The sequence below is a fragment of the Hoplias malabaricus genome, chromosome 7 (assembly GCF_029633855.1).
Source record: "Hoplias malabaricus isolate fHopMal1 chromosome 7, fHopMal1.hap1, whole genome shotgun sequence".
NCBI classification, from domain to species: domain Eukaryota; kingdom Metazoa; phylum Chordata; class Actinopteri; order Characiformes; family Erythrinidae; genus Hoplias; species Hoplias malabaricus.
This window is the reverse complement of record NC_089806.1, coordinates 12,514,293-12,526,196: the sequence shown is the minus strand read 5'-3', so window position 1 is coordinate 12,526,196 and position 11,904 is coordinate 12,514,293. Positions and strand designations below refer to the sequence as shown.

Genomic DNA, 11,904 nt, shown 5'->3' with positions numbered 1-11,904 from the left:
ACATTCACCCAGTCACTCACACACTCACACTTGTGGACAATTACACACAGTCACGCTGTCATTCATACACTCACACCTGTGGACAATTTAACACACTCACCCAGTCACTCATACACTCACACCTGTGGACAATTTAACACACTCACCCAGTCACTCACTCCTGTGGACTATTACACACATTCACCCATACACTCACACCTGTGGACAATGTAACACACTCACCCAGTCACTCATACACTCACACCTGTGGACAATTTAACACACTCACCCAGTCACTCACACACTCACACCTGTGGACTATTACACACATTCACTCATACACTCACACCTGTGGACAATTTAACACACTCACCCAGTCACTCATACACTCACACCTGTGGACAATTTCACACAGTCACGCTGTCATTCATACACGCACACCTGTGGACTATTACACCCAGTCACTCACACACTCACACCTGTGGACTATTACACACAGGCACGCTGTCATTCATACACACACACCTGTAGACATTTTAACACACTCACCCAGTCACTCATACACTCACACCTGTGGAGAATTTAACACATTCACTCAGTCACTCACACACACCTGTGGACAATTTAACACATTCACCCTGTCACTCACACACTCACACCTGTGGACAATTACACACAGTCACACTGTCATTCATACACTCACAACTGTGGACAATTACCACAGTCACGCTGAAATTCATACGCTCACACCTGTGGACAATTACACACACTCACCCTGTCATTCATACTCTCACACCTGTGGACAATTTAACACACTCACCCAGTCACTCACACCTGTGGACTATTACACACAGTCACTCATACACTCACACCTGTGGACAATTACACACAGTCACTCATACACTCACAATAGTGGACAATTTAACACATTCACCCAGTCACTCACATACTCAACCCTGTGGACGTTTTCACTCACTCACAAAAGTCACACACTCACACGTGAGCAATTTCACACAGTCACTCACATTTATTCATTCATTGTCTGTAAGCTCTTATCCAGTTCAGGGTCACGGTGGGTCCAGAGCCTACCTGGAATCATTGAGCACAAGGCAGGAATACACCCTGGAGGGGGCGCCAGTCCTTTAAAGGGCAACACACACACACACGGACACTTTTGAGTCGCCAATCCACCTACCAACGTGTTTTTGAACTGTGGGAGGAAACCCACGCAGACACAGGGAGAACACACCACACTCCTCACAGACAGTCACCCGGAGCGGGACTAGAACCCACAATCTTCAGGTCCCTGGAGCTGTGTGACTGCGACACTACCTGCTGCACCACAATGTCGCCCTTCATACACTCACAATTTTGAACAATTTCACACACTCACTCTGTCATTCATACACTCATGTCTGTGGACAATTTAACACTCTCACAAAAGTCACACACACCCAGACTCACTCACCCAGTCACTCACACCTGTGGAAAAATTCAGAGCTAACCCACCTACCAAAATTTTCTGTGATTTGCAATTTCAGATTCTCATCAACTTAGATTCAGCATGTGAAGTTGTCCTCAAACAGTGCAAAATGGACAGAAACACCTTCCAAAGAAACAATTACAGTATGTTCCTTAACTGAAGATGGAAAAGACCAGCTGTTTTCATCACTGACACTTCTTCTGAAAGTGTATTTGGACTGATGTTGTACTGAAGGTGCAACTAGATGAACTTCTGCAGGTTTGCACCCCGGTCGGAGACCTTGCAAGGCTGTTATTTTAGCTCACTGCACTGTTAGGAGAGAGGGATGTGGAGGCAAGTGAGAAGTCTCCAGTTTGGCTCAGCCTGCAGGCATACCGTGTTTTTAATTAGAGCCGCTCTGTGGAGGGACACTCCACTCTTGCACTTGGCTCACACTTTTCTCCAAGCCCCTCAGCAAGCAGTCAGCGAAGTCTGGATTAAAATAGCTCCAGCTGGAGCCTGATGGTGGCTGCTACCTTAACCCAGCTGCAGGAGCTGAGACACAGGCCGCAATACCAGGGGCACAGCCAACAGTCAACCAGAGACCTATCAGATGACTCAGTGTGTAAGACAGCATTATGAACTTGCTACTGAACTGAGTTCTAAAGCACTGTCAGTAATGGAATAAGGTCACCAACCCCATGTCAAGCGTTGGCAAGAGAGGTATAAAACCCCCAGACACTGGTCTCTGAAGCAGTGGAACTTTGTTCTCTGGAGAGATTAGATTCCATCCAGTATTTTTGGGCTGAGCTGGAGTTGGGTTTGTGGTCCAGCATCAGTACATAACCTCAACAGTGGATAACCGCAATCACAGCAAAGTTCTACAATCTTCCCGAGTTCTTAAGTCTTCCCATAGAATTAGAGGCTACTACCGCAGCAAAGGGAGGATAAACAGCTTTTATTTCATTTAGAATCAGTGTCTTTAAAGGGGACGTCTATGATGGTGGGGAAATGCTCTGGTTTGTTTACGTTCAGAAGCCGTGGTAACTGTGGAATTGTGTGTTTTAGGGAAAAAAACACTGCTTGTATGTGGCTGAAGTTTAACCTCTCTGTAAGTTTATATTCACCTTTGAATTACCACAGAAACTCATTTGTAAATCAAGTTCTTTAGGTTTGTAGCATTTTAGTGATTACTTTCGTACAGTTAGCGCTCTCACAAATTTAGAGTCAGTTCCTTCTACAGCAAAAGTAAGTCAATGCTACCCACCTATGGTGCTGGAATAGAGCAATATCCTCACCTCAGTTTATGCTTTTCAACATTTGGCAGTCTCTTCATTGTATAACATCCTCCAGAATGCTTTTCTGCTTTGAGAAGAGAGAGAAAGCCTAGCATACAAGACTGAGATGCTTTTTTTTTAACCAACCTGGGTGAACAAAACTCTTAGTAAGAATTGTAAGCAGGAATAAATGAGCCTACAGTACAATAGTACAATACAACAGTAACATAGAGCAGAAACTATGCTTTTCATTTGTTTTTATTTTGTAAGTCACACTGGATAAGAGTGTCTGCTAAATCCTGTAAATGTAAATCTCTTAGACATCTGCATTTCATGTGTCGTTGATATAGGTCATTGAATGATGAGTGTTACACAACAAAAACCCACAAAGATTTGGATCAATTTTGAGATTGGGATGAAAAAGCCTAATTGTTCTGCCTCCTGGTGGCAGTATGTGACACTGCATATAACAAAACATGATTGATTTATTCAAATTCAATGTAACTACTTCATCCTGATCACGGTCGTGATGTTCCAGAGCCTACCTGGAATCATTGGGTGCAGGCAGGAACACACCATGAACAGGGATCCTATTCATTACATGGCATCACACACTCACAGCTGTTGAGTTTCACGAAATGCCATGTACAAATGTGCAAATAACTTAAACTCCTTATTTGTTTGAAAACAGCACAAAGACATTTTTTTATGTTGAAACTGAGAAAGTTTAGTGTGCATTTGAAAAAAAAATTGAATTTGATTAAATGAACAGGAGCCAAAATGTCAGCGCAGGGGCATGTTTAATACTGAGTGGCATCACCATTTATTTCAACAACACTATATAATAAATATTTGGAAACCGAGAAGACCAACTGCTGTAGAACTTTCCCCATTCTTTCTTGTTATAGCGTATCAGCTGCTCAACATTTCAGGGTCTCCATTACAGTGTATTTCATATGCATTTCATAAAGCACCAATTGTTTTCGGTGGGTGACAGGTCTGGACTATCCATGCCCTGTATGAAAATAAACAAGGCCTTCCCCAAAAATGACATTGTCTGGATGGCAGCACTTGTATATATCATTCAGCATTAACTGTGCCTTTACAGATGTGCAAGTAACATATGCCTTGTGCACTAATGCACACCCATACCATCATGCATTTTGCTGCCTTGTACTGAGCAATAGCAATAAAGTTGAATCTACCTATCTATCTGTCGGTGCTGGTATTTAAACTGTGAGCTTTTAACAAGCCAAACTGTCCTTTTCCTCTTTACCCCTGAGGATATGGCATCCATATTCAAAACAATTTCAAATATTGGTTATTTGAACCCCACTTCTTCTCAGTCCATCTTAAATGAGCTCAGGCCCAAAAGTAATCCATGAAAACATAAGAAGTGTTTCTGAAATTAAGTGATTTCTAGTACAGAACCATGTCTATTTTTAATTCAGCGCTCAGTCAGTCAATGTTGATTTTGGGCCTTGTACCATGTATTTAGAGATTTCTCCAGATTCTCTAAATCTTTTAATATAATGCACTGTAGATTAAGAAATTCCAAGGTTATTTGTTATTTTCATTTTAGAAACATTATTCTTGAATTCTTACTCTAATTGCTAACAGTCTTTCACAGAATTATGAAATCCTCCCCTTCTTTACTTCTCAGCCTTTCTGAGATGCTCGTTTTTAAACCCATATCACTGAACGAACCTATTTTTATGTAGTATTACACACCCACTCAATTTTTTTGTAATGCGTCCCTGGCATCAAATTCAAAATGGTCATATATTTTTCAAAATAATTTCTCAGTGTCAGCATATGAAATATGTTCAGTAAAAAAGTGTTTAAATTATTTGCACATTGTTATATTGTTTTTATTTACACTTTGCCCACCATCCCAACTTCTCTGTAAATAACTGATATATGCATCATAAGAAGTTTAAAGAAGTGATCCAGTTTTAAATATATTCCAAACAGTAGACATACAAGTTAGCATTATAGTGTATAATAATGCATTCCATACAACATACCATAATACCACTGCACACATGTTTAAGAGCATACTTTACAGTTTCAAGAGATGCATTACAGGAGTTCCAGTGATAGTGCATGTTGCTTTAACATGGGGAAATCTCATTCAGTTTGAAACGTGATACATGTGATTAGACCAGTTAAAATCTAACATTCCCAAAACAATTACAATAGACCTCTTAGTTTACAACAAATCTATCAAACATTTCAGTTTTACAGGGGTAGGAGGGGTACAGAGGGAGGTTATAAAACAGAAGTCTGCAGTTGGCATAGTCTACTGGATAATACCACTGCCTTTCATTTGTGCGGCATGGATTCCATTCACTGCTCTGACAACCCCTCTATGCCAATAAGGTTCCTTAAGCAAGATTTCTTGCTCACATACATCACTAATGTGTGTAAGAGAGTAAACTGCTCTGGGTAAGAGCATCTGTAAACGCGTTAATGTGGGATTAACATTTTATTAAACAAACAAACAAGAAAATGTCTTGCCTTATGCCCCCTCACAGGGACAAGTGCTAAATGAAATCTGAAAATTCATTATTTAACTAAGCTACGCCATGTCAAAAAAATAAATATTATAATAATAAAGAAAAATAATAATCCAATTTCAGAGGCATATTCAGTACAACTCATAGAAATACCCTTTGCCTTCTTCAATTGATGCTTTTGACAATGTTTCTCAAAAACAACAATTATATATCAGTGTAACTATGGGTGACGGTGGGTCGCTGCATTGTGACGTTGGTGGCAGAAACGCCTTGCAAGTCAAACTGAGCGCAGACAGTGCCATCTAGTGGAAAAAGGCAATAGGTGCACACAGAAAGCTCTTACACTTGATTACATTAATGTAAGTCTTTTAGACCTCTGAGGCGTTTTGTAATGGCGTCCAGACGAGCCCCGGGTCTCAATTCTGGAAATGCTGTCTATGCGGCTTTTCAAAAATGTATATAAGTTATATAGTTGAAAAACTGTAAGTTATGTCCTATACACATTTTAAGATACAAAGCATTTAACTGAGGTGCCTATACCTCACATAAATACCTTCTCCCTCCCAAATCATGCTTCACAAGGAATTCTGTTCAATGCTTTGTCTCCATTACACTGTGTGCCCTTCTTCCACAAGCTTTGTGTTAGTTACAGAGAAATTCCTCAGGTGTCTGCCACTTTCTACAAAAATAAAACACTGAGATCTAAACAACATGCTCCAGAGTGGTTTGATGTGAAATGGTTAATTCTTTTAAAAAATAAATCAATTACTGACCCATATATTCACAGCATGGGAATATGAACCTTGAAATGTGCAGGCAATGTAGATATATTTGTATTTGATTTGAATTTATTTAAGATGTAATGTAACTTCCTGGAGCAATAAGTGTTTATTCTGGAAGGTTTGTAGGATGCACAAGGGCTGAATTTGGACAAAAAAATAGAGGTTTCCCACAGAGACAAAACAGCCCGGACTCTGAAGCCTAACATAAAGCATGTCTTCAGAACGACACACAACCTCAGAGGTCTACAATTCTGTCTTCATTCGTTACAGATGATGAACTGGAAGGCACCAAACCCAGCCTCACAATGAACATTAGCAATGATGGCACTGAAAAAGATTGTCCAACAGGAACACATGGTCAGTTTAAGAAGGAAACATCCTGTCCGGTCCTCAGCACCAGCAGGCCTTTTGGTCGTCCCTGCTGCTGTCACACACTCCATCCTCATCCTCAAAGGCTGCAAGATTGAGCTTGTCATCAACAGACACCCGCAGGAGTTCAAGGTCCTTTTTATTGGCCTGCAAGACCAGCTCGGCCAATCGGGTAAAGGACTGGAGGGGGGGGGGGGGGGGGTATAAATACAGTGTCAGAAACAACATACATAGCCCCGTAGCTCCATTGCAAAGGGACAAAGGGAAGAAGCAGAAATTTACACACAGACACACCTATCTAAATATACAGTTCTCATGTTCTCAGTTCAGTCAAAGCATTGTCACAGAAAACGAAACGGAGGAAACCAAGAGATAAAACACATACCTCTGTAATGTTGTGATTTGTAAAGGCACTTGTCTCAAAGAAATCCATTCCATAGGCTTTAGCCAACTGCCATTGAATGAAAGGGGAAAAAAAAGTTAGTTTACTGACATTAGGGTTGGGCGGTATGACAATAATACTGTATGCCATGGTTTTTTAAAAATGTGGACGTTATCTCAAAATCAGGGCGGAATTTATGACGTGTGGTGTGACATATTTCTGTTCTGTGTCTTCAAGAATGTGGCTAAAATGTTCATGTGCATTTAACAGAACCACAGGGAGGGGGCGCTGTGGGAGCTCAATGACTGCTGATGTCACGGTCTGAAAACGGGTGGAGAAAAGCACAAGCCCAGTAGCCCACCGCAGGTGTAAGTTTAGCGCAGAGTTTGGGTTAAAAAAGAGAGGAAGAAAGCTGTAAACAGACAAAACATTCGACTGTGTTCACAGGCTTTATCCTCTAAATACGTGTGTTTTGAGTCTCAGTTCACTGAAAAATCTGCTGTGGTGTGCTATAACACAAGTGCCTCTTAGGGCCAGCTTATTTTCAAACTATTCTGTTCCTCTAGCACCAGTCACTAAAATTTGCTCTCTCTCAGAAACTGGTTTTTATCTTCAACACGTGTCGGTGTGCACTGTCGGGCTAAATTCACTCGAAATTCACTCGAAATTCACGGCAATACCGTATACTGCAATAATATTTTGAGAGAAATATGTGGGTACTGCCCATCCCTAACTCACATCCTGTAATTCAGTTTTAAACAACACGGCTTGTATAAGTTTCTTCCACACTTCAGTATGAATAATAATAATAATAATTCACTCAATACAGGTACATGCCAATCAGCTCTTTGAATGCAAGTGATACCAGTAATTAAAGACAAGTTGCTTTAAAAAAAGTCCAGCAGCCAATCACACGAAAGTAGACTCCTCAGATTGTATCTGACCTTTTCTCTCTCCAAAACATTGGTTAACATGATTTAGGTGTGATGCATAAAAAACGCTGCACAAGTTAATATCCCACTGTATTATCTGGGTAATAAGTAAAATTTAATGTGGAGTATTTTTATGTTTCACTAAAATAAGTAAATATTCATTCATTATCTGTAAGCGCTTATTCAGTTCAGGGTCACGGTGGGTCCAGAGCCTACCTGGAATCATTCGGCGCAAGGCAGGAACACACCCTGGAGGGGGCGACAGTCCCTCACAGGGCAACACAGACACACACTCACACCTACGGACACTTTTGGGTCGCCAATTCACCTACCAACGTGTGTTTTTGGACTATGGGAGGAAACCGGAGCACCTGGAGGAAACCCACGCGGACACGGGGAGAACACACCAACTCCTCACAGACAGTCACCCGGAGCGGGAATTGAACCCACAACCTCCAGACCCCTGGAGCTGTGTTACTGCAACACTACCTGCTGCGCCACCGTGCCGCCCTTAAGTATATATAATAAACGCAAAAGTAAAAAAAAAAAGTAGTAAAGCAATAATAAAATGATTAATTACACAGATAAGACGATGAACAACAGAAAGACAAAAACATTAAGTCTAATATTTCTTTACTTAGGATATTAGATTTACTTATAAAATATTCACCAAAAATGAAAATATTCTACAGTTGGACCCTCCGCATATGACCTGAGAGAACATTGAGCCAGTGTTAGCGTACCACATATCAGACACAGCATGCATTGTGGTTAAAATTGCTAAATGTTCAAAAAGAATGGACGTGTCACTTTTTTAGTACTTAAAATAGCTTATGAAAATATAAGATCTGACATCAGTGATTTTTAACCGTCCTCCTGACTTCTCTTGTAGTGGATAACGGAGTACGTAATCACCCTAATGATGTGTCACTGCTGATCAAAAGGTTAAAGACACCAGCTCACTCAACATTTCTTCTGAGATTAAGGGGCCTCAGGCTTGGCCCAGAGGGACTTTGTGCTACTTTTGCTGCAGTGGAAAATTATGCGATTGCATTCAGCAACAAAACCATTAGAGCATGACTCTGAGCATCCTCCTGACCTTTCCTGTCCATGAAGGTGGACATACGGTCAGTCACCTTAACGATGAGTGATGGCTGTAGAGCGAGACTGATGGTAGAAATGGTGGAGTGAATTAACACCCACCTTGTTCCCCTGCTCTGTGGCCACTTGCCTCTTCTGCTCCTCGTCCGATTTATTCCCGACCAAAATCTTTTGCACTTTGTCAGGAGCATACTGATCACAGGGAGGAAGGGTATTAGCATAAAAGATTCAGGAGAAAGCATGAGTTCTGAGGCAGAGAGGCAAAAAGACACTCGGCTAAGCTTGACAGCGGAAGGGTGGGAGGCGGGGTGTTGCGGGGGTCTCGAGGGGTGGGGGGAGTGTGTCAGATTAGAGAGCTTCTCAGCTTAGCCCTACTGGAAGTGATACAAGCTGTAAGAATATTCACTAAGCTTCCAGATTAATAGGTACACCAACCAACCCTGATTGTGCCTAATGAACACATTCCAGTACGTGAAATGCTAACATGATGCTACTACATAGTCAAACATTTTGAACACCACAGTATGGGCATGATGATCTTGGGCAGCTGCTCTACAGCATGCCCTTCTAGTTGTCAAGGCTTGTTATTTTTGCTCCTGGGCTCCCTTTACAGCTGCCAAGTGTCGTTCGCTTTTACAGCACTGCTCTGCAGGGTGATGGAGTGAAAAAGTTACACCTCCAAAAGTTACATAATGCAATTTCTGCAGTGCTGAGCCCAGAGTAGCAACAAACTCTATTCATCCTAATACAGGTGATAACTAGGGAATTTACACAGGGGCTACAGTCAGTAATTATTACACTAGTAATTGTGTGGCAGGTCTTTCTTTCAAGAAAACTAAGCCAGGCATTTGAACTGAACTCCAAGCACAACATTAATAATCAGCTTATGTTGTTGTTTTTCTTTTTATGTGTGAAGCCATGCGTGTTCTTTGGGGAAGACTCGCCTCGTCTACATCACTAGCCCACTTCATGATGTGCTGAAAAGATCGCTCACTCGTGATGTCGTACACCAGAAAGATTCCCTGAGGAGGGGAAATATATCATGACTCAAACCAATCACGATAAACCAAGAATTTGTGAAAGAAAATAAGGACAAAAGACAACAAAACAGTTGTGAAACTAGTTACTGTGAGCATCTTATAAGTGCTCTCCCCTGAGCATGAACTGTCCAGGTTACAGCATTTTGAAAAGGCAGTAGCTGACGTTAAGAAAGAAAAACATCTGTTAGCCTTCACTCTCCCAGTTTGGCAAAACCATGTAAAAAGAGGATAACTCACTGATCAACACTGATCATAAACAAGTTGAAGACAACAATGGGGGCTTTGGGTAGTGTGACAGGTTAGTAACATTAAACTGGGTTAACTTTAAATGTTAACATGACCATCTAAAACTGTGTGAATATTAAAATTACTGTTAATATTCTGCTCTCCCTAACAGACACGTGGTTAAATTACTGAAAGGAGAAAAGCAGACAGACACACGGGAGCACAATGATGTGCTTCAGAAGGCCTTTGACCTGTGGGTGTGAGAAACTCACCTGTGCTCGTCTGTAGTACTGCTTAGTAATGGTCTGATATCTCTCCTGACCCGCTGTGTCCCTACAGAGGACCAACGCATGACATGATTACTGTCTGCTTACAGGTAATAAAAGCTAAAAATTAAAAGAGCAGTAGGTCATTTTCACCAGCAAAAATGAGCACACAATGTGCGTTTCATCATTTATTCATGTTCTGTAACCACTTTTCCGGGGTTGCAGTGGATCCGGAGCCCACCCGAAGTCATTGAAACACACCCTGGACAGTGGCCAGTCCATTGCAGGACACCACACATTCACACCTATAGACACCTTCTGAACAGCCAATTCTGCTACCAGCGTGTGTATGTGAATTAAGAGAGAAGAAACCCACGAAGACACAGGGAGAACACCCCAAACTTGAATGAAACCCAAGATGGGGTGTCGATATAATTGCTGTTTCATAACATGAAGAAAAGTCACTGGAGTGATACATAAAAATATTTGTTGTAGAGCAAAAACAAAGCAGTAGCAGCCTTCCTGAAGCCAGGGTTTTGTTTTTACTGTTATTCAAATTCCCCTTACGTACCATATCTGTATTCTCACTTTGATGCCATCTATCTCTAGCGTCTTCATTTTAAAATCCACCCCTGGAAATTAAGAGAAAAACATAAGGGTCACAGACAAATGAAACTACAGCAACACATATATATGTGTGTGTGTGTGTGAGAGAGAAACCTTGACTTGCGGGTGAACAACTCATGAATTTTCATATATACGAGCCGTCGCTCGGTCGATATTTTGCATTATGATGCGAACCAAGATCTGCGTTAAGAAGCTTTCAATTCACATGGTTATCTTGCGGTGCAAGCATCTCTGATACGTGTCGTAGCGCTGTTTTTTTGTAGTATTGTACTATTAAGTGTGTAGCAAGTAAGTTAAGCAGTAGAGTACAAAAAGTAAAACGCCCTCAACCACCTCCATCTCAGCCAGCATCATCCTCTGATCTTCAAGGTAAACACACTTAATAGAACCAGTTTATTTCTTTATATTCTCTTTTATTATGTTTTTTTTTTTTTTTACATAATTTGGTATTTATAAAGTGCATTAGTAGCATTAGAGACTTAGATATTTTATGCACAATATAACAGAGAACCGTCAGCCTACTCTTTTGTGCACAGGGATTTCTCCAGCTTCTATGAACCTTCTGATGTGCTCTGTACAGTCTTCAAAGACTTTGCAATTTACATTGAAGAACATTTTTCTGAAAATACTCCACAATTTCTACATTCAGTGTTTTGCGGATTGGTGAACATCTGCCCATCTGCTTCTGAGAGACTCTAAAATGCTTGTTTTTAATAGTTAGTCATGTGACTTGCAAACTGTTCCTACACTTTTAATTATTACAACTTACTTTTCCAGCCTTGTGTTACCCCTGACCCAACATTTTTGAGATCCACTGCTCCCAACTTTGTAAATGAGCTGTGTTCTACTGTGAATAAAATGTGTGTCTGTGAGATTTGTAAACTATTTAATTCTGTTTTTATTCATATTTATTTACATTTTACACAGCATCCATATTCTTTTG

General features: G+C 40.9%; 1 protein-coding gene across 2 annotated transcripts in view; it reads right to left on the bottom strand.

Moving 5' to 3' along the window:
• Window positions 1-2,967: 2,967 nt before the first annotated feature.
• Window positions 2,968-11,904, bottom strand: part of rab15 (RAB15, member RAS oncogene family) — an 18,791-nt gene continuing 9,854 nt past the window's right edge. For both annotated transcript variants that reach the window (XM_066676836.1, XM_066676835.1), the window contains exons 2-7: window positions 10,906-10,966; window positions 10,341-10,401; window positions 9,748-9,825; window positions 8,906-8,995; window positions 6,774-6,839; window positions 2,968-6,568 (exon numbers count right to left, since the gene is read on the bottom strand). In XM_066676836.1, coding sequence (XP_066532933.1) covers window positions 6,410-6,568; window positions 6,774-6,839; window positions 8,906-8,995; window positions 9,748-9,825; window positions 10,341-10,401; window positions 10,906-10,966 — 515 coding nt within the window. In that variant the 3' untranslated portion in view covers window positions 2,968-6,409. The remainder of the gene's footprint in view (window positions 6,569-6,773; window positions 6,840-8,905; window positions 8,996-9,747; window positions 9,826-10,340; window positions 10,402-10,905; window positions 10,967-11,904) is intronic.